General features: G+C 37.2%; 1 protein-coding gene across 2 annotated transcripts in view; it reads left to right on the forward strand.

Moving 5' to 3' along the window:
- LOC594385 (breast cancer anti-estrogen resistance protein 3) overlaps positions 1-23,906 on the forward strand; it is a 91,644-nt gene that overhangs the window by 23,373 nt on the left and 44,365 nt on the right. The window contains exon 3 of one of the 2 annotated variants that reach the window (XM_030998232.1): positions 4,057-4,189. In XM_030998232.1, coding sequence (XP_030854092.1) covers positions 4,168-4,189 — 22 coding nt within the window. In that variant the 5' untranslated portion in view covers positions 4,057-4,167. Of the gene's footprint in view, positions 1-4,056; positions 4,190-10,794; positions 12,228-23,906 lie in introns of those variants that run through there. The other variant, XM_030998230.1, reaches the window with a different exon arrangement.

Below are 23,906 nucleotides of genomic sequence, written 5' to 3' on the forward strand. Positions count from 1 at the left end.
TTGTTTGGAAAGGATTGCTGGTATCACTCTGTCCAAATATAGTATAGTCCTGGGCATCGTTTCACAAAATCGCCATTAGTACATTGTACACGTGTCTCGATTGGTTGTCGGCGAACTTGTACTTACATGTATGATGGTTTCGTGAAACGCTGCCCTGATGATTTGTGAGAGTAAATAAGTTTTAGTCTGCAGGTACAGACTCCAATTTGACACTTTACTATAATTCCTAAAGCCTTGGCTTGAGCAGAGACTATAGCTCTGTCAGTCTCTGGCTATCTCTGAAGCAGCTACAGTACAGAGCCTATGCAGTATGCTGTCAGCTTAGTCTCATAGTGCAGACACTATTACGTACAGCAACTGACAAGGGAGTGTGCCTGCAAACTAGGTAAACTTATACTGCTTTCTAACTGGCTTCTATCGGAATCACACCGATGACAATACCGATTGAATTTTCCTTATGTAAACAAAGGTGAAACCGCCGTTTTCCCTGCTGTCGCTTTCATACTGCCGGTGAAATTCACTCGCTGTGGCAACCCCTTACCGGAAGTGAAGAATTACGTAATTATTAAGCCCGTGCCCCATCTAGCTGGTATGCAGCATATGTTCAACAAAAAGTCAACAAACACAACTGGTTACGATAAAGCGTGCATACACTGCGACATTAGACCATTTTAATCAGTGTTTTAATAGCTGTTTTCTCCCGAACGCATTCACAGTGGCCCTTTCATCGGTGTCACACCGATGGAATGAGAATTCCTCCTGCTCTTGAGCAGGAGAATTTAATCGCCTATTTCTCTTCTTTTCATCAGCTATTTAATCGACTTTTTCTCCTCTGTAGCATTCATGGTGGCCGTTTCATCGGATGCGTCCAGATGCATCCGATGAAAATCAGGCCAGTTTGAAAGGGGTATTGGTGTACAAGGGTTGAATTGCTCTTTGCCCGACTGCCCCCACCCCCACATTCTCCAGTGGAAAAATAAGGTGCTCATGGTGATAAGGTGATTCGCCCCTGAAAATCTTTTGAATAGGGGCACATCTGTAACTTGAAAGTTAACCCTTGTGATACCAATATCAAATTTGTTTACAGTATAGTATTAATGACTGCTTTGAGAGAAATAGTTGTTTTTATACGCTCAAGGGAAGGTTAGAATTGTGCTATTGCCCCGAGGCGTGCCGAGGGCAATAGCCCAATTGTAACCTTCCCGAGAGCGTATAAAAACAACTATTTCTCAAATATTAAAGCAGTCATTAATACTTTTATATGCCAAAAAAAAATAATAAAAAATTTTAAAAAAAAAAATCGATCTCTTGCCCAACAATGGTGATGTAACGAAAACCGCCGCCTTAAACCGCTCGGCTATCGCGCTCTGGTACCATACGTAGTAGTTTTTTTCTTATATATACTTTAAAATGGATTAAAAACGGCTTTGCGTGGTGAAAGCTCCGCGGCTGCTCCATTAAACAGGCCCTTCTTTTACTTTTGCAATGCATATTGGCACGAATTTAGGCACGAATTTGGCACGAAAACCTATGGGGTAACCATGGAGACTGACCTATTTTCCCAATAACCATGGTTATTGGGATTTTGAACTGTTTTTTTAACCATGGTTACCGGGAATTTTCGGGAACAGTTAAAGTTTATGAATTCAATTTCGACCAATCAGATTGCTGGATTACTTAAGTGAGGTATATAATTATTGTTATTGTTATCGGGGGGGGGGGGGGGGTGGATTACCGCTGTGTACAGTTAGGAAGAAAAACAAGAAAATTAAAAGTCTTTGGACAGCAAGCCAGAGAAGCAGTAGAATGGATTGAAATAGTATCAACACATATAATTGGTCTTCATCTGTGCATAAAACCTTCCAATCATTGTCAAAATAATTTGCTTGGATTTATGCAATATTCACTCACATTTAGTCCACGTGAAAGTGCTGAATTCTACCTTTAATTGCTTTTCTCACTCGTCCATAGCTGCCTAACATTCAGAGTGCATTAATATGAGAAAGATCTGCTTCCACTCAAGTTTCACTTATTTATTTTCTTCACCTCTCGGGGTAAGGTTTCAGATCACGAAAGCAACCGTCGCCTCCAGAATACAAATGGGGCCTCTCCTTGGTGCTACAAAATTACATTCCAGCTGAATATTTTTCCATCAATTTTGAGGGTTCTCTATCAACTTTAAAGTAACAGTATTATAAATAGACCGACACATATCAAATTCAGTACTTCAAGTGCTTTTAAAACTCTATATTTAAATGCCTATCTAAGCAGCTTTTGTAGCTTTTTTCTCACTAAACACTTGCTTTGTGCTACTACAATTTTTCAAGAAGTGAATTGATAATATGGACATTAAATCAAAACAAAATAATTTGCAATAAATTTTTAATTTCTTATCTTTTCTTAAAAATAACAATAATGTTCAGCTGGGCAGTATGATTGTCAGATACATGGTACATACATGTACATGTAGGCTTTCAAATCAATGCATCTGTTCATTCTGTCGATGGCTTACATGTATAAGTGCTTTTAATCTTGAATAGTAGACTTCAACACATCAAGGAATGTCTTGAGTTTTATTTTTGATGGACCATATAATTTGTAAAATAATTCGCTGGATAGAGCTAAAATAAAAATATAGATTAGAAACATATTTCATCCTTTAAACATAACCCAGTTACTGACAATTTTTTCTGTGGCTGAACTTGGAAGACGGTGTACTTTCTGTGGTCTTTCATCTGACATTCCATCATTTCTGGTTTTGACCCAATGAATCAGCCAGAGGCTATGCTGCAGTAGGCCTGTTTTTATCAGCTTGAGATTGCCAAATATCCCGCTATTTGAACTATCTCGATCGCAAATTGTCAAGTTCATTTGCACCTTTATCAGCCTGAAGTTGCAATTAGCGGGAAGTTGAGATAATCTGCAAAATATCCTGCTATTTGGCAAAATATCCCGCTATTTTTCCGGTGCATCTTCACCAGCCCGAAGACTCACACTATGCGCGAAAGCTGAGCAAAATATTTTTCGAGCTGGAGTTTCAAGTTTCGATGTCAAGTCTCAAGCTGATGAAGACGCGATTTGTAACTTTGGGATTATTTCCCAAATCAGAAATAGCGGGCTATTGGCAATCTGGAGCTGATGAGGACAGGCCTAGTGTGTATGATACTATAACTGTTTTTTAGGAATTTCATTTCTCCTCCCACAATGGAACGAAACAGACTAGAAGTTGGGCATTCTCAATTAGTGCTGTAACATCACGGATATCTCCAATTCCGTTTAACCGCCAGTCAAAACCGGACGGTTTTCGGTTAAACGATTTTAAAAAAAAAAAAAAAAAAAAAAAAAAAAAAAAAAAAAAAAAATATCGTGTTTTTTTTTTTTTTTAAATTTTTTTTTACCGACTCTGTCGGCAACTTTCATTTAACTGCGAGGTGCATTTAAAGGGGCCGATTTGTGCTTGTGAACTTGTCACAAATAATAGTAACAATGTTGTTTTTAGAAGAATGTGTAAGATCATTAATGTAAATTAAAAACAGTAGAGGACCTAGGACAGAACCTTGTGTAAAAGTTGGATGAATTATTATTATAAACTACATATTGAGATGATGAGATCTATTATAAAGATTACTTTCAAACCAAGATGACAGACAAATTGGAGTGTTGTTCTAGTTTTGGAGTGGTTAGTCAACACACAGATTACTGAGCTGGGAGACATTGCCAGGCATAGTGCCAGGTGGAGGGGCATAAATCGAAACTTTAAAAAAAAAAAAAAAAAAAAAAATATTAAAAAAAAAATAAAAAAAAAATCGGGAAAACGAAACCGTCCAATTGAAAACGGAATCCGCCATGGGCGGTCGGATACCGGACGGTTAAACGTTTGACTACAGCACTATTCTCAATGTTTCTTCAATTTCTTTTGAATACACAGAATTCATTCAATATGGGACTACTGTAAGGCTGTTTCTGAATGTCACACTACCTCGACCAAATGAAAGAGACCAAATGCAAGTGTTCTCAATGTTTTTTCTCCCATTTTTCTTCGTTTTGAATATACAGAATTTGACCATGGAGCAGAGACTGTATCAGTGATTCTATACTGTGGAACTTGATTTAGAACACTTTCTTTCTGGATACATACCCAGGATTATATAAATACACCTTGCCAAGATGTCGTCTTCACCTTATCATGGTAAGTGGAAATTTGTACTATTAGTATTCATTTTAAAGGTGAAGACCAGTTTTGGAAACGCCCCCATCTCAAAAAATGAAATGGAAGCTCTTATTACCAATCATGTGAAAGAATATGTTTTGACTAATCCGTAATGATACAAATTTTGTAGAGAAACCGCCTACTAATTCATATATTTGGTAAAATATTATATCTATTTGAACCTGATAGATATCGCGCACGTGTTGCGCATGTGTCGCGTAGTCCCATATGCATAACTGGTCTTTATCTTTAAGAATTTGGATATGAAATCAGTTGATTTATATATTCTTAATACGAGGGGTGGGGTATTTGCAGGATAGAGAATACCGGTAAGAGATTAAAACAGGAACATCTGCTGAAACCAGATGATAATGATAAAGAGCATCGTAGGTTTGGTATATAATAAAGCTCCAAAGCCAAAGAATATGAGAGAAATTGAGGGAAGAAAGTGGAAGAGGATTGGAGATAGATAGGGATTATAGGGCGAGAGAGAAAGAAAGAAAGAAAGAGATAGATAGATAGATAGATAGGTAGAAGATCTATGTAGAAACAGAGAGAGAGAGAGATAGAGAGTAATAAAGGGAAAGAGAAAGGGGAGAGGAGAGGGGGAGAGTAGAGGAGAGTAGAGGAGAGGGGAGGGGAGGGGAGGGGAGAAGAAGAGAAACAGAACAGAACAGGGGAGGGAGAGAGAGAAAGAGAGAGCTAGAGCAGGGAGGGGAATCCATAATGTACATGTATCATGTACATGAACATGGATATATTTATTGTCTAATCAGGCTGGATTAAAATTACCACAATGGAAAGCAAGGAACAGAAAATAAAATCAAAATTATTATATATGTTGCACCTGCCCTTTTCACTAGGAATATTTATGGTGACCGCTATAGGTCTTATCCCCAATCAAAAGTTTCACCCTGGAGATTGGAGAGAGAGAGAATACTGTCTCTAACCCTTGTGGTTTGCGGCTATGGCTCTCATCTTCAATACAACAATAAATCAGAATCCTTGCCACCATTTCAATTTAGAATAATTTCACCCATTTCCTAGCAATTGTCTAGAAAACAGAACAGAGAACTTGGATTATTGTACCTCGGGGCTTATTGCAGACCTCGAATTTTGACCGGAAGCTGCCTCTTGGTTTCCGGAAACCAATCCTTATGGTAATGGCTCAATACTCATGCTAGTTTCCTTGTTTCATTTTCATCTTTGTGTAATGAAAACATTGAACTTTTAACAGTTTTTTTCACATTGCTTGTTTATATATTAATGTTATTATTTATGTAAGTACTCATAAGGAAATGTACTATTTTGAAGTTGAACTCGGTTGATAAAAAACTTGTACGATTCCAATGTACTTGAAATATAGAAATAAACAGTTTTTACTGATTCCATCTTAAACCATTTTGAATTTGAATTTTTGAACAAATGGCATTGAATAATCCTAAGGAAATGCACTTATTTAAACTTTGAACCTTGAACTCAGGTGCTTCAGAACATGCACTTCTACAGATCATTTTGAATTTAAAAGTTTCTTACTCATTCCATTTTCAATCATTTTGGAGCCCACCGATCAATCTTTTTTAACTGCCAATGTAATATGCTTGTTCAAATCAATCAAGTCCCTGTCAATCAGCCAGTAATGTAGTGTTTACATAGCCACTTGTAAGGAAATTTATGCAGACTATATAATAATTGGGCAGTGCACACAAGTTAGACATCAATCATAGGGGATCAGGTTCTTTGTGGGGGTACATGTATGTTTGCAGAAACTGAACAGTATTGAGAGACTCAAAGTAATGTATTATGTTGTGCCTGTACTGTAGTCGGAGGTAACTCTGAACTTCCTATTCAAAAGTATATATGCTAGTTGTTAGAAGCGAGGCACTATGCTAAATTTGTTTACAGAATTGAAAGAAGTAGGCCTTGAAATGATTAGTCCAAGCTAATGCTTGATTGGTAGTTTGAGCAGGGAGGTGACTGGTTTGAGGTATTTCATGTTTTTTGTTCAATGATTTTTATCTTTATCTTTGAAAATGAATAAATCTGCCTATTCATGATTCATCCATGCTAATACTTGTAAGTGGGAGGCACTCCATGCACACCTATGGGCATTTAGCCATGAAAACAAAGGAAGGGGGAACACAATCATGAAGGACACCAAATAAACTATCAGTGACCCCATACAACTTCCACTACCATGACCTCAGACTGACCTCAGATGACCTTATGACCTTGTGGCGGCTCAAGCAATCATCACACTGAACCCAAAACACATGTTGGTTGGTGAGCTGTGGTTTTAGAATTAGCTAAACATAGACCTGAATTTAAAGTCCTTCATGACATATTTTTTTAAAGAAGATGAACTTGTGTTGTCAACACAAGCCTTATTTAGAGTGAACACTGGGTACAAAGAAGACCCAGATATTTCCATTAATTGTTACTATCTCTTGTATTATTGCAAGCAATATGTGAACTTATTGTCTGTTCAAGGATATAAGATGATTTAGATACATGTATTTTCACCAGGAAAGAAAAACTAAAAATCATTGCAAAGTATATCATAAGCTTTTGTAACACTGCATTGTCCTTGAAGTTGAAGTGTATATACAAATTATGCCATCCTTACTTTTTCTACATAGTACAAGGTCTTATGGGGGGGGGGGGGGGGGGGTCGGAGAGATCATTTCCACTTTTTCTTGTTCGCAGCATTTCAATTGAAATTCTTCATTCCACTCATTTTGTGATATAGCTTGCAAGGTGTGAAGGATTTCATTTGGAAGATCACCTATCCTATCTTGTTTGTGTCCCACTTTTGAGACAGAGCAATCCATCTCCAAGAAATTGAGAAATGACACCAGTCTGGATTTCAATCTCAGTTCAGAGTGCACTCCCCAATAGGGTCAAACCAAAGCTTATCTTTACCCTCCACTTGCACAATGTTCTGTACCAAGGAGCTTCAAAAAACATGATGCAGCTATCATGTTTAAAGGGCCCCCTTAGTTTGTTCCATGCATTGAGTTTGATGCTTTTTGTTTTTATACTTGACTGCTAAGAAAGTGTGTGTATGCTTAACACTTTGTAAGTAAGCAATCAGGTGACTGACATCAAGGGACATGGTAATGCGAAATAATGAATTACCAAAAGACACTAGCACATTAACTTGCTTAAATGAACCCAGGACCTCCCAGTTCCAGTTACAAGACCATTACTCTACAAATGAGCCATATTAAAAAAAACACAACTTGTGGATATTTCTACTACCATTTTTGATTCCCTCTTTTTTCACCATCAATCCTTTTTTTTCTCCTCGTCCTCATCCTAGTCCTCTTCCTCTTCCTTGTCATTGTCCTCCTCTACCTGTCACCCCTGTCTCTCTCTCTCTCTCTCTCTATCTCTCTCTCTTCCCTATTCCACCCCTCTACTTACCTTCCTCCCTTTCTCTCTCTCCTTCATCCTTATCCTTTTCTTCCGCATCCTCTTTCTCTTGCTTTCATTCCTCTGCTCCTAAGTTCTTTCCCTCTCTCTTTACCTCCCTCCTCTTCTCTTCTACTCTCCATCCTTTCCTTCCTCTTAGAGTCTGACCTCTTTTCCTCCTCAATCTCTGTCTATCCTTCTCCTTCACCACCCTCTATTCCCATCCTCTCTACCGCTCCTCCCCTTCCCCTCCTTCCCTCCTCCCCACCCCTTCCCTTTCACCCCTTCACCTCTTTCCCTTCACCTCTTCCCCTTCCTTTTCTTTTGCTTCCTACTTTTTACCTTCCTGCTTCCTACCTTCCTCATGTTTGATGGTACTAGACTGTAGAGCACTTCTCCCCCTTGAGGACTCTGGGGCCTTGAACCCTCGACCTGCAGACAGAACATAAACAAGGTGAACTTCTTCAGCACAGGAAGTCACTTGCCTTGCCTCCATCTCCTAGAGAAGTAATTAGGTCAATGACCCCAAGTGACCTCTCAGGGAGGAATGGAAGGACATGTGGTCTGTTTTGGTGAATTACTTCCTCTGATAATTATAGATGTACTTTCACCACCTCAATATTGTATCCCTCCCAACCCCTTTAAAGGTACTTTGTCCCATTTGCAGCAATCATAAAATTCTGTATAACTTTACAGGAATGAATATGTCATGTATGTCCTGTCTGTGAAATTTAAATGTTAGCACTTAGCAGTGTCTTATTATTCAAATTATGCAAGGAAGCCTGTTTACTTTTTAGACTTCACTGTCAGACACTATTGAGTGACCGACTGTGTACAACAGAAAACCCAATTATCAATATTTGTCTGGGGGGGGGGGGGGGATCTTTGCTGAAGTGTGTCTTACATGGCATCCTCTTTCACATAATATGATACAATTTAAAGATGAAGTTGAGTTCTGGTCATGCGATTGCATTGTGAAAGAAACGGTGTGGAATCGACCAGAAAAGGTTGATCATCTATAGCATATAAGAATTTGTGTGTTTTGCAAGGTTCTGGAATCATTAAAATGATAAGAAATTTGGCCAAGTCTTGGTAAAGTTACAAACACTGTACACAGAAAGATGTATATGGGACTACCCAACACGTGGCGTAAAAATCCTACCCCGAGTTTTATGATGTTACATGACATATTTAGAACATGAAGGCATTTGAAGAGCCATGCTTTTCAGGGAACATATCTTATCTGATGTTCTTCCACACTTGCATAATACGAATGATAACGCTCGCAAGTTATTTTTCACCTCTTCCCAGAACTCAACCTTCTCTTTAAGTGAAATTGTGCCATCAAATTTTTAGAAGGGCTGTATAACATCAAAAAACGTGGTAGGGAATTGTTGTGCACTGCCATGACCAAACAAAGAGCCTTTTCTCACCACCCAATAAGACCAGCAACCCCACAGAGTGCTCCAGCAAGCGGCAATGTTTGTTTTCTCATGTATTGTAGCATACAAATTTTACTTTAGGGTTGTTTTATTCCCAGTGATGTATTTGAGCGCTAAAAATCGGCTCACAGATTGAAAGATAAACAGATTTATAGACATACAGACAGACAGACATACAGACAGACAGATGGGCGAGCAGATAGAAATAATTACAGACAGACATATAAATATTGATACAACATGTAGATATGTGGTGATACATGTGGCCTGCCCATGATAGAAATGTGCATGGATAGAACTATAGAAGGCTTACATGAAATTGTGGCAGATGTAGGGCTTTAAATTCCATTTATTATTTCTATTGATTCGAGCACAGCCCTTTTTAGGCTTTTAAGAAAAATGTGAAGACATACAGTGAGCCCGTATTTGTATCATAAACCCTCTGTTCATTATAATTGGTAACCTACCGGTATATCTTTTAGCAAACTTTATGATCAGTTACCCATCATCACTCATGCAAATGGAGGGATCTATTTCTCCTAAAAGAACTGCTTTTGCAACTGACTTTGCATCCAAAAGAAATTAAGTTCCTTGACCCCCTTTAAAAGTGCTGGTTGCAATAAAAAGGTTGTTTCGGTTACTCATTGAATCAGTGACCTCATTTATGCAATAGGATTACTGCAATTATCATTGTTTTCCCCTCGAGCCTTGAGGACAGCGGGCAAGATGGACAATTTGTACTGTTGAGAGCCAGAAGGGCATTGATCTGTGTTGATGGGTATGAGCTAATGCCTTTCTGGCCCTCAGCATGTAGATGTTAGATGAAACCATAGCCTCCAAGCACTAAATTACAACCATTACAGGACATTATCAAGTCTTTGTCAATATTGGTAACTGCTAGGCTTCAAATACAGTCCTTAATTCAAACTTTTATTAAAAAAATAAAACTTTGCTTCAAATATTGAATGGGAGAGCTGTATAGCTTGCCCTAGAATAATAGGAAAATGTATTTCTATGTTTATTTCTTCCCTAATTTTTTAAATTTTTGCTAAAGACAACTGTAGTTCTTTTTATTTTGTAGAAGTATCAAAATGAAATCTGAAGTATGAAGACTAATTTCATGTGGACTTTCGGAATAAAGAGTAAACAATGACTCATAAGATTGGTTCTGATTAACATATTAGGACACGCCTTTTAGTGCTTGCCTTTGAAGGACAGTGTCAATTATTAAATGCAAACTTTATTGTGCTGTCCTTAATTGTTGCTTCTCGAGGCAGAATAGAACTTAAGCATATACCATTCACACAACATTGATCATAAGGAACTGATTTTGTGTACTATTTCCTTTAAAACCACAAACTGTTTCCTTTAAAACCACAAATTTGACAATTTGTATGTTTTGTCCACTCAGTAAGGATATCTCTGTGATGACAAACAATGCTAAGAAGAAGGAAAAAAAAGATCACAATTTTATTAAGCTCTTCCTGTTTGCAATGGCTTAGCTCTGACCTTGACTTTGTGTTGCCACAGTGTTGCCAAATATTGCCTCTTTGTTCAACCGCCCTTTAAAATAGTTATGATGTAAAAGTGTTATTCTGCACTCTGCATGGTATCATGAATATTCATTAATCATCCAGCACAGACTATCCTGTTTACAGTCACGGTGTGGGATATGAGGCCCCTCCCACATTTTAGGTAGCAGTATCCAGTGCATGCACCAGATAGGCAACTTATGAATATTCATAGCAAGAAACCCTCCAATGAGTGTTTTGCTGTCACTCTTTGTTGTACAGGCCAGGAGCAAGTTCCTTGTTTACATTCATACCTTATACATATTCATGAATGGGATTATAATGAGAGCCCCTAAGGGGGAGATAAGCATTCAGTTTTATACTAGGTGTTTATATCGCTGTGAAATAGGCTTACTCTGGTAGTCTGGTACTCTAAAAATGCAAACAACAAAACCTCTAAGGTAAATAATTTAGCTGTAACCATCCTGGTCGATAGAGATTTCACCCATCTCCCTATAAAACATACATGCTAGAAGCTCAACTTCAAACGACACAGACAGGTGTAATAAGTTATCCATGGTGGGCTAAACGGGGTCTGCCAAAACCGTTGGGAAGAGCACGCTCCAACCCATTTAACCCTGGCTGTGAACTTGAACCAGAGCTTAGAACATTCGCGACACACCGACGACTATGACGACTCACCCATCGTGAAGAGTTGCACGGCTGACTCTCTCCCTGGCACACTGGCACACTGGCACACAGCACTGATTGCAGTCAGTCGTCTGTTCCCGGACTTTAACCGGCACTTTTGTTGTCATCTTTGTGACACTGATGGGGATCTGTTTATGAGCGTGTCAGTATACTATTTGGTACCCATTGAGGAAGTATCAGGCTTATGTTGCTCCGTCTCTCTCTCTCCCTCTTTGTGTTTATCTCGCTCTTAGGAGGCTTCCCTTACATCCAGTTTTCATTATGATTAATCATCAACAATTAGCTAGAATGACCTCTTGATTTGGAGTACTCAAGGACCAGACTTTTTAAAGCAACTCCAAGCTTCTTAGTCGTCGACAACACAATTTAGCAGCCATTATGAGATTTTAATTTTGACAAATTACCTTGGTTCTTGCTGCATTTTGCTAATGATTTGCGACTCATCTTGCCTTGTTAGTTGTCAATGGATTTCTTACAATTGATGATTGTGTGCAGTGACATCTAGCCTTTTACATCATCTTGGAATTTATACCTTGGAAAAAAGTTGAAAAACGAGTCAAGGATCTTTCTTCACAGAGCATCCCCAAATTTGACGCAAATAGCAGAATCTGTTTCGAAGTGAGCTATCTTTTCCCTCCGAGGGTGCATCCCCTAAAATCGACGGGAACAGCAGACACTGTCAAATTGAGCCATTTTTTTCTCTCTCTTGGCTGATTTTCCTAAAGTGTCATGAGAAAGGTAGCCTGATTTGAGGCAATTTGCTCGATTGAAATTGGATAGGACCCATCCAATCGTTTACCGAGAATTGATCTCCATCGATCATCGTCATGTACGCCAACGGTACTATGACACTGGGGAGGGTGAGAGCTAGGCCCATGCACACCCAGACACAGTACAGCACCTATATACCGTCCAATCCTCCGCCGCAACCAGTATATGGTAAGAATTTACACTAGCAAGCAGCTCATGTTTGGAGCCAGAAGGGCATTTAATAGCTCACATCATGTTCATACAGCAGGAGTAAATGCTCTTCTTGCTCTTTAATAACAGACATCATTATTTTAGAAAAAACAAATCTAAAATTAGTAATCCCCACAAAGCCTGTTTGATTCATTAATTTGAATCAGAACCTAATCGTGTGATCGGTAGTCATGTATTCAGTAATATCATTTCATTCAGTTTTCATATGAGGCCATTAGTATTAAATTAATATTGTAAATGAATCAATTTAAATTTCACCTTTCCATGAAAGATATCACTTTTCAGTGAGTGGAGGGAGGAGACCCAGGAATAAGGGAAAATGAAGGAATCTACAGCTGTATAGTGCTTTGTAGAAGATATATAAGAGGTATTTTTTAAACATGAAATTAGTATTCTTCAAAACTTTACATTAAAATCTAGTACCCAGGTCAGGTCATGCATCGGCTGATTGTCACGATGAGAGATTAGTTCCTTATCACATCAGGAAAATGATGAAACAAAACAAAATTGTTGGAAAGCAGTATTATTTATTTTACAGACAGTTAGCAGATTCATGTCATATCCTATCCTATTTTCATTTACAAAATCAATAATGCCCACAAAGCCTTTTGAATTCATTAATTTGATTAAAGACCTATTCAGCTGATTGAAAAAATGCCCAGAGAGTTAATCAATTGTTTCTAGGGCACTAGGTAACTTCCAAGATTGAAAAGATTGCTTCAGTTCACTAAATCGTTAGCTTTCCATTTCTGTGACAGAGTCGACTTGAAGATGCTTGGGATATTTGTACACCTGTCCTGCTGTGTTATGCAAACAAAGTCAGAAACAAAAAAACCTCTTGCTCTCTCTCTCAACACCGCTTCTTCCTAAGTTGCTTTAGCAAGGGTTCCATTGCAAGAATGGCCATAAGACAAATCAATATATTCAAATTTATTCAATTCTTTTGAGAGGATAGAAGTTGGTTATGCCTTGGGCAAGAGATGAAATGAAGGAATTAATTTGTCAAGAGCATTTTATCAAATGCCAGTATTCTGTAGACATCTGTCTGAAAATACAAATGTCGCTTTGGGGGATTCAGAAGCTTTGAGATACAGCATTTTGTTCTATGTTGTTACCTCCTTGTGTATTGAACATAACTCTAATATTTTTAAAGCACTCAGAGACATTTGTAATTTTTGTATTAAGCGCTATATACAAATTAAATATTATTATTATTATTATTATTTTTCTCAATCATCTGTTGAGAGCCAGAAGGGTGTTTTAAACCCTCCATCAGATGACATGAGTTAATGCCATTTTGACTGTGAGCAGACAGTTGGATGACTAGAATGGAGGAAGCCTTATGCCAAGTGAATACAGATTTCACTTCTTGGGATTCAACTTAATTGTCAGTTACAACTGATTATTGTTTAGTCAAGGAGTTACTACAATGTTTTGTCAATGTTTGAAGAATGAACTTACAAATCTCCTTCGGTTATTTTGAAAATCAAATTAATAGTTAAGTTTCATTCTTAATGAAGCAATCAAATAGATGTTTTCTTTTAATTTAAATGAGGACCTAATATATAAAAGGACCTGATTCAACATGAAATATCTAGATTAATCTGTATTGCTCCTGATTTATCCAGATTTGTCCAGTTAGATCTAGGTTTTCTGTGAATATTCACTTCAAATGAGTTGTTTGGTGCTGTTTTTATGTACCTGGCAAAATGTTTTTTTGCCTGTCTCATTTTTCCTTTTTTCTTGGGTGCATAGGGACTTTCTCTACAACCTTCATTTATCATTTAAATTGTTGATAAATAAATCATTTTTGTTACTCTTTGATCCCTGTTGCACTATTAAAAATTCACACCAGACTTTCAGAGACTGCTTAATTTCTTATGCAACTTAACACTTAAATTTGAAATGGACATTGGTATCTTCAATCTCTTTTGTCAAAGCAAGGAGTTACCGGTATACATTTATAACTCCTTGGTCAAAGTGATCCTAAGACTGCTTCTATTTGGGTACTATAATGCAAAGTACTTTTCCGCTGCATTTAGCTCATCGCTGCATGCATGTGTGCAATAATAAGGTCATCACAGCTCAGAATGTCCACAAATAGAAAGCTGTCCTTCAAACTTGTCTAGGGTCAGTTTCGTTATGGGGCCAAAAATAAATGAAGGGGGGGGGGGGGGAGAGTGGATGGCTTGGGGCCTCTGGTTTGCGATTTGGGACAGATGTAACACCAGTTTGGGGACACTTCAGGGATGTTTTCAGGCTATCTTGTAGATTGTTTGTACATCTCTTCAAAGGCCATAAATAGAAAGCTGTCCTTCAAACTGTATCAGGTTAGTTTGTCATAGGGGCATAAACTACCAGGTAGAGGTGTCGAATTGGGGCTCCCTTTTTTATTGGGGGGGGGGGGTGGCTTTCAATTATTTTCCAGGTAGTTTTAGGTGGGTCAGGGCCATTTTAGGCATAAACATGAGCCTTGGTCATTCCCATCATCTGGATTTTCAAGGAAAGTAATGATTTTGTTTTAGGGCTCTTGTTCACAACTGAAATGTGAGGTTCTACATGAAACAACCTATGTACGTAGCATTCCCCCTTTCCATGGGATAAATTTGTTGAAAACTCCTTTCTGGCTCCCAAGTGGTACCAACTTGCTCCTTACATTGACTTACGATGTTTGGCCACATTAGACTGAACCAAAGCATTTACGCCATGGGGTTCTCAGAAACAAGGAACCCAGAGAAAAAAGAATAGGCAAAATGCAAGAGGAACAGGGGATACATAAAAAATGTCTCAATGCTGAAAAGGTAATAAAAGAGTGTGGGAAAGAATTCTTGAATCAAAGGAGAGAATGGAGCATTGAAATAGGGTTTATCCAACTACAATGGACCCTGTGCTTCAGGATATGTAATGAGATATTTAAAAAAAATTCTAATGTTGCAGAAAAACCACATTAAGTTGTGGCTCACATGAATGACAACATTGTAGGCTTTTTGTTCACCCTTTGTGAGTGCAAAAAGGGGATAAAATGGAGGCCAGAATGTGTGGATTCACTGGCATATCTTTAATAGCCAACTTCTTGCATTTCAAAACATTTTTCTTTTGAAAATGCAAACATAGACATGAAAAAAATCTCTTTTCAAGCATATTCCCATGTGAGTGTAAAAAGTGGATAATGGCCATTAATAATGCATGTTGATGGCCACTATTCCCTTTTGGCACTGAATCTAGATTGTGTGAGTTTGACTGGCATGTCAAAGCAAACTTCTTGCATTTCAAAACATTTTTCAGAAAAAAAATAATGAGTCACATGAATGCAAACACAGACCATGATAAGCTCTTTTAAAGCATATTTTGTAAGTGCGAAAAGGACATCGGCCATTGATGTATACAGCCATGCCTATTACCCCTTTTGTGCCAAGTTGAATGTAAATTGCATGGCAGATCAGAGCAAACTTCCTGCATTTTAAAACATTATTTTGTCTGGATAAATCATTGTGGCTCACAAACATTCATGATCAGCTCTTGTAAAACATTTCTTCTAGTAGTGGAGAGAGGAAGTAATAGCCATTGAAGAATGGTGATATTTGGCCATTTCAGTCCTTTTTGTTTGCACCGAGTCAAAAGTTTGAATTGCTTGATAAATCAAAGCAAACTTCCTATATTTCAAACATTTTTCTTCACCCTTTTGATCTTGTAAAGAAAAGAACATTGGTTGTGGTAGAATATTTTGTAAAAAAATGTTTTGTAATTTTAAATTTGCAGATGTATGATTGGTAAACCAAGGAATGCACAGGTTCACATGAATTATGAAAATAAGATTAACAGAAATGTAGTTTTCTGTGACTAGCTGCAGATACAATGTACATGTGCAAGATTATGCATTTATCTTTGAAACCATCTATCACCTGATACAATTACCATCCTTCTACATGTCAATTTCTTGTTCCCATTTTGAAATATTTTTTTCTAGAAATGTGTATGAAAAGGATACTTTAAAGTCCGAAACCTCCCCCTTTCTTTACTTTTTGTTGATAGACTGAAAAAAGTAGGCTGGGTGACAAGTCTTTCATTTTCACAGACTTTAGCAAAGCAGAGCAAAGTGAAAGGAAAGTAAACCTGGGGTACCCTGGAATACTGTTACACTCTGTTTATGGTAGTAAGTGCTCCATGTTTTCCCTATGGTTCTTCCTTTGTGAAGCCTTATGTTACCCCCCCCCCCCCCCCCCCCCCCCCTGTTCAGACTACCAAGGTTCATTGTATAGCTGTACGAAAAACATTTAGCTACCGGTATACATTAAAGTAGGCCTGACTGTTTTTTCATTACTGAAATTGGTATAATAGAACGTTGTATAGGATGGATGTTTGGGCATCGTTAGGAATAAAAAAAAATTGATAGACATGAAGGTTCACCTCTAATGTGAATTTCTTCATCATATGAAATCCATGTATGACAATTTAGTGGGCAGGGCTTTAATCATATAAGTGTGTGTCGATGATTGGCCAGCTGTCATACCAACTCACCGACCCCTTCCAAAGTTGTTTCTTTATACAATGTTTCTTTTCATGTACATGTATGTATGCCCTAGTCTATAGATGATTGTTTATATAACATTTCTTTATGAGTTTTATGTACATGTCCTTTAGTCTGAATGGACTCTTATTCCCATGATAAAATAAAAGATTCTGGTAGATGAGAAAAGATCTTAAGGTGGGAGAGACGAGCTGAACCCAAGCTGAAAGGTTGAGAGAAAATAGAGCTGAAAGGCCACAAAAGGTCTGTTTTTCATTATCCCAAGCTCAATTTTTCAATACTAGCCTGGTCACAACCAGCTCCAGGTAATTCACAGTGAAGACATAAATAGCTGGCTATTTTATTGTTGTACTCAGGAATAAGCTCAAACTATATTCCCAAACAACATCCACGTAGGGCTAGTTCGTGAAATCGTCAACTGTTTTTGGCCAATTGTTTGGGCTAAGTTGCTGGTAAGGACACTCTAAGACTATGACTTGGATATTCAAACTTTGTTTCTCAAACCTTATTCTTCAAGCTAGTACTTAGCAGTGAATTGTGATGGGGAACTTCAACCTCTTTTCAAGATTCCATGACCGGGCTAAAATAAGGCTAATAGAAATTGGGTTGATGGAGAAACACCTTGTGAGAGAGATGAAGAAGAAATCATAGATGTTCAATGCCAGAGGTTGATATTTTTGCTATACAAAACCCATCTTGCCTAAGAGGGGATATTCAGATTTACCTACAACTACAAAAGCTTCAATTTTCACCCAGAAGCATGCAGTAGGACATGGAGACATTCCTATTCAGAAGGGAAATGTGTCTTTTCAACAACAGTAACAAAATCTATTACACTTATGAAAAAACTATGTATTTGATTTCATTGGCTGATAGACATTAGGCTGATTTCTTTTTTTTCTCCAATTAATATGTTCTTATGAAGAGTATGATTAAAATACAAGGTAACATCATCACACACAATTATGATATGACACTATACAAGAAAAATATATTAAGATATTTCAAGTGTATTATGATGAAATTTAAAAGTGTTAAAAGCATTCAAGTACTATTACCCTGGCTGCAATTAGAAGTATTAATTGCAAAGTATATTTTGATGATACAATAACAAAACAATATTAGTTGCTGTCTTTCTTTATGTCAAGAGTGTGTACAGTATTGAAGTACACATACCACTGCATATTGGTACAAATTTTTAAGGCACTATTCATTATTGGTAAACTAAATGAGGTATTTAGATAGGTATATAAGTAAATAAACAGTACTCTATTTAAAGACTGTTCCCTCTCTGCAAATAACCTTGATAGCGTTGTATTACTCATTGGAGTCAAATAAAACTTAAATAGATTAGTTGTTTTGCCATTATCCAAAGTGAGTTGGCATTGCATTTGTTTATTCAATTTTAACAAATTTGTTTTTCAATTTTTGTGCCCTAGTTCACACTCAAAGCCTTTGAAGCTGTTAAGCGATAAAGCAATTGTTTTGGTGTTTCTCTTCACAGTTCAATTTATACGGCTTTTTGGTTGGGGAGCATATATACGCCCAAATGGCATTTGATTTCTTTTGTTTTGTTGTTTTGCCATTTCTTTTCTCTTCTTTTTTTCAAAATCTTCAAATCATGTTTTTGTTTTGTCCATGTTTATTTTATATTTACTTTGTCAGCTTATACACTGTATGCCTATTTTTTTCCCCAACATACACAAAGTTATATAATTCTCACTTTTTTAGGCAGGGAATGAAGACTAGGATTGATATCAGAGATAGTTGTCAAGATGATAAATTAAAATTAATATTCAGCTGTAGATCTTTAAAAGAAGGAAAACTAGGGCCAATAATGCCAGGGACAATATCCTTTGTCATTAATTGCGTCTGTAGAAGATTCTCAAGGTATCCGTCTGCTAATTAATAGAGGTCGCTTTTGGTACAGATCAGTGAAATGATTCCATAATTCGTAATTTATGTGACAAAGAGGATCATACGTAAATTAGATGATCCTGATATGTATAATTGTTAATCATCAGCAGATGGCATTCTCTGCTGCATGTTGACTTATGGCAATGAACAGAAGTGTGACAAAACCTGAAAAACCTGAAAAAAAACTTTCAGCGTAATGTGCACCATCTAATTTGTATTGGTGTCAATTTCATCTGTATATAAAAATCCCTGTAAAAAATCAGTATGCCAATAGTACCTGTGGTTTGAAAATTCTCATGAGACCCCCCCCCCCCACCTTCTCTCCTCTCTACCCCTTAGAAAAACCTAACCATGCATCATCCAACCCCCTCTCTCTTTCTCTCTCTCTCTCTCTCTCTCTCTCTCTCTCTTTTTCTCTCTCTCTCTCTCTCTCTATTTCTCTCACTCTCCCTCTCTCTTTCTCCCTCTCCTTCTACTCCTCTCCTTTGATATTAAGCCCACTTCAGATTTTCATATTCAGAATTTCAGATGCAACCTAATGCCGACCCTCTCTTCCCATGACTGCTATCCATTTCTTTGAAGTTCTCTGCCAAGCGAAGTATCCACATACACATGAAACTTGATCTGCCCAATGTGAAATATTAAGGAGAGGGGGCTCTTGGTCGAGAATGAGTCATACGTCGATTGGGTTACCAGCACCATTTTAATCGGGCATTGTCATCTTAATTAAAGAGAAAACACAGGAGTGGAATATTCGTCATTTCGTTAGCAGTCAAATTACCAGCATTCCCACTGTTGTTAGTGCTATAGTCGCAACATTACACAAACTCTAAGAGAGAAACAACATGTGTGATGACTCACCTAAAGGTAGAGAAAAAGATGATGAAAAGTGATGATTATGAATTATCACCACACATAAATACAAATCTGTTGGCTGGGGTGCCTAAGTGTAATGCCCTTCGCAGCCTAACAAGGAGCTGTTTAGTGGATATATATTAGATTTAAAGCTCATAAAAACCAATCATGAATTTATATGCAGAGCATTAGTCGCTACTGAATTAATTCAATTTCACCTCTGATGCTGGCCTGTAATTGTATAAAGTCCTGTCCGTTTTGTGTTTGTTTGTTGGGGGGGGGGGGGTGTTTTGTTCATGGACGTGATTTGTTGATGGGAAACACAATCAAAGCTCAACAGTTATAAAGACGCGGTATCGATGACTCACAATGCAGCACATCTGCAATTTACACTCTTTCTTTTTCACCTTTTTCTAATATCGTCCACGATCCTCTTCTATTCCCAGCCGCCCCTGTTAAGATTTTGACCCGAATTAGAAACCTTAATCTTGTTGGCCCTCCAGGCACAATGCACCATCACCAGTCTTTTCGTGCCAAATTGGCCATGCTTTACAGCAATAGATGTCATTAGATAGGTTCACACGATGGTCCGTTAACTCTTAGTTTAGGTCATGGCTTTAAAGTTATCTTGTAGTTAGGGACGATGCAGATGCACTCATGGTAACAAAACTTTGAGTTTACTTGAAGTTACAATCCAGGAGAGATCTTAGGGTAAGCGTGATATTCTATGAGCAGCGGGCAGCTCACTCAGAGTAATGTGCCATGCAGACAAATTAACTATGCGGTTACACCAGTTTTTAGTTAAAATGGATGATTTTCCTGCCTGCAGTTTAAAACTTTGAATGCTCATTTATTTATTTATTTATTTATTTATTCAAGTTTTATTTAAAATAGAGGGTAGGTACATTCATTTTAACAAAACTGCTTTCCAAGTACGCCCTCTGCTTTCCAAGTACGCCCTCATTGTTTCCACTCTGTGTGAACACTCATTATTATTTTCGTTGTTAATAACTTTGTGGTTTTGCAAGCTTTAAGTCTAAACCTACTACGGTCCCGTGTGAACTCATCTATTGCTCTATTGGTTTTCTGCCCTCAGTGTTTTTCTCTCTCGATTGCAGCGACAGAGGTGTGTTATCGAATATTGCCCGGAGCTAAACCATGTAGTAATCAAGTCTCACTCGTTTGCCATGGAATACAGACTACATGTACATCTACCTCTTTAGATTTTTATCTGTGCTCTTGTGAACGGAGGCAATTAAGAAGAAAGGGGATGATCTTTTAATCTCCTGTACTTTGCAGATTTGGTTGTAAATTTTTTAAAGAAAAATATTCTGTCATAGTTTGGCTGAAAAATGTCTCTTTGGAGACATATACAGCGGTGCCTAAGGCATCATGTATTAAAGCGAACATATTTTTTAGTGAGCAGATAAAGTAGACAGTACGCAATGTCTGAAATGAAATTACCTGGAAAATGTTTTGGAGGTTTCCAGTGGTTTTCTTCTATGCGAATTGGGTCTTATGATATTTTTTTTAATTGTGATTTTTTTTTTTTAATTTTTTTTTTACTTGACTTGATAGCATAAAGGAATAGGGTAAATTGTCCACTTTCAATTGATTTAAAATGATTGATTTACTTGACAACTTTGAGAAAAACACAATTTATCAAAGACTTTTAAGAAATCAGCTCAAGGGGAGTTCCAAACCTATATAACCCATTGTTCTTACTATGATTATGTAACATGTTATTGTAATGGTAATACAGTCGTACACATTCATTTTTTCAAGCATTATAATTGTTTTAAAAAAAATGATGCTGCACATGGCTAGAAGGCTATTGAGATTCCTTTAGTTTGATTTTTTGAAAATCTTTGGTCTGACAGCGCCCCCGCTCTCAGCCTTCTATCAAGTCAGTCGGCACCACTTCAGGGGATCTTCAAATAGAACACAACTTCAATCCTAAGTGTATTTTAAATTCATCTGGAAGAAGCAAGGCTATCATCTGCTGAGAACCAGAAGGACATTAAGTTATACTCTAACACGGACTAAACACCCTTCTGGTTCTGATGGTTCTCAATATCTGACATTGAGGCGGTATGATTAACGTTCACAATCCTCAATTGACCGATAACCGTGAAGCATTATATGCATACAATATTTCTATTTCAATCTCGGTATCTCAGGGTCCTTATACATGTACGTTTCCACTGCCAGGAGTGTCTCAGTAAAGTTAGACTTAGAATGTGCTGTTTACAGATCCTGGCTTTAAAAGTTTTAGATTGATATATTTTGTATCCCCATTCGGCCGATGACAGGCACTGTTCGTTTTTAGAATTATTGATTAGAAGCATTTCAAAATGGTTATGTTGGTACTCCTTTAAATTATACTTTTTGTTATGATTATGACTTTAGGGAGATGATTTTAGGGTTATTCATTCATACCTGGTACAAATAAAGTCATTAATATAATAATAATAATAATAATAATAGCCTAATAGTCCACTCCAAATTGTATTAAACCGAAAACGGAAATTCTTTTTGCCCAATTGATCGTGAGCCCGGATTTAGGGGTATTCTAAATAATTATGAATATTTTTTCTTTTTAATAAGTAATTTTTGTTCATGCTTTGCAGGGAGGTTTGATGCCATTCTAAGATATTCAATGATTCAACTTCATTCACTAATTTAAACAGGTAACAATTCAACTTCATTCTTTAAGTACATACAAATGTTGAATAGCATCTTTAATCCCAGTTCTCAAATCCTAATAGTTTTAAGATGACATTACCATGTGCAACCGAACAAAGGGATGTGTTCACACGTACATGTAGGTTGCAGATCGAGTCTGTTAATTTTTTGTCAGTGGGAAGAGCCCCTATCATGGTGGTGATGAATGATGCAGGCCGGACCCTGAGATGAGGATGTTTTCTTTCCTAATTAAACCACCATAAATCATGAGTCAGGCATCTAGAAAACCAGACATGTTTCTAATCAGCTTGCGATTGGAATGGGTAATTTGATGTTTATAATCGCCGCCGTGAAAGATGTCCCTCTTTCCAAAGCGGATTTCCAAGCTGCACTATTACATTTGTTTGCATCCTGAATTGCAAATCTTTTTTAAGCTGTATATTTGTAGATATTAGGGGATTGTAAATTCTGAAGGCTGCTGATATGGCTGACTATCTCATTTATCCAATAAATATTTGTACATTCCTGTGATGAATACCCAATTAGAATAAACACTAATTAGGCTTAAAGGTAAAGACCAGTATTGGAAACGCCCCAATTTCAAAAAATGAAATGGAAGCTCTCATTACCAATCATGTGAAAGAATAAGTTTTGACTAATACATGATGATAAAAAATTTGCCGGGAAACCGCCTACTAATTCATATATTTGGTAAACTTGTTTCTCTCATGGTCTGTGAGAGATATAGGGTAGTCCCATATACATCTTTCTGTGTATAGTGCTTGTAACTTTACGAAGAATGGGCCAAATTTCTTATCATTTTGATGATTCCAGAACCTTGCAGATGCTAGATGCTAGATGATCAACCTTTTCTGATCGATTCCACAACGTTTCTTTCACAATGCAATCGCATGACCATAACTGGTCTTTACCTTTAATGGAATAAAAAATAACCCTGTGAGACTGAGAGTAAAATGTACACACATTTCACTCTACATTGAGAGATAATCATCACAGTGTAAAAGCTGGAAAAGCTAAATGAAATCTTGCATTGAGAGAATTTTAACGGGTTCCAGTGGAAATATCATAATTATGACAGATGATACTCTTTATATTACCATTAACAAAACCAAGAATGATGAAATTGAAATCTTGGAAAGGGAGGCTTTCAACTAGTTGCTATTGAAATGTTTAAAATCATTATGACACACAATACTCTTCATTACTTATTAAAACCTGAAGCCTGTTGACAAATTATTATCTTCCTGGTAATCATATTTGAATATTGAAAATTATATCCCTTTGTACCACAATGTTACAGTAGAATTGTCCATCTTTTTTGTTACTTTTTCAAGCATGTTTCTCAAAGAGTCTAGCACAGGAGCATCATTACCTGGTAATCTTTGCGTAAATTGACGACACCATCGATATTAGCAGTATTCTTTACCTAAACATCTTTTCTATGGATACCAAGGACAGTCCCATTATGTATTCACAAGTCCATGTTATGATTCCCATTTCAAACGTCTTATACTAGACACTGCATGGATTTCATTCCCTCTAGATACAGATCTTCATATTGTATTCAGCATATTCCCCCAAACAAATTTGGGTCCCCCAGCTCAAAAACCGAAACCTGTGAACTTTTCACC

This window comes from Strongylocentrotus purpuratus, unplaced genomic scaffold, assembly GCF_000002235.5.
Source record: "Strongylocentrotus purpuratus isolate Spur 01 unplaced genomic scaffold, Spur_5.0 spur5_scaffold_4, whole genome shotgun sequence".
Classification (NCBI taxonomy): domain Eukaryota; kingdom Metazoa; phylum Echinodermata; class Echinoidea; order Camarodonta; family Strongylocentrotidae; genus Strongylocentrotus; species Strongylocentrotus purpuratus.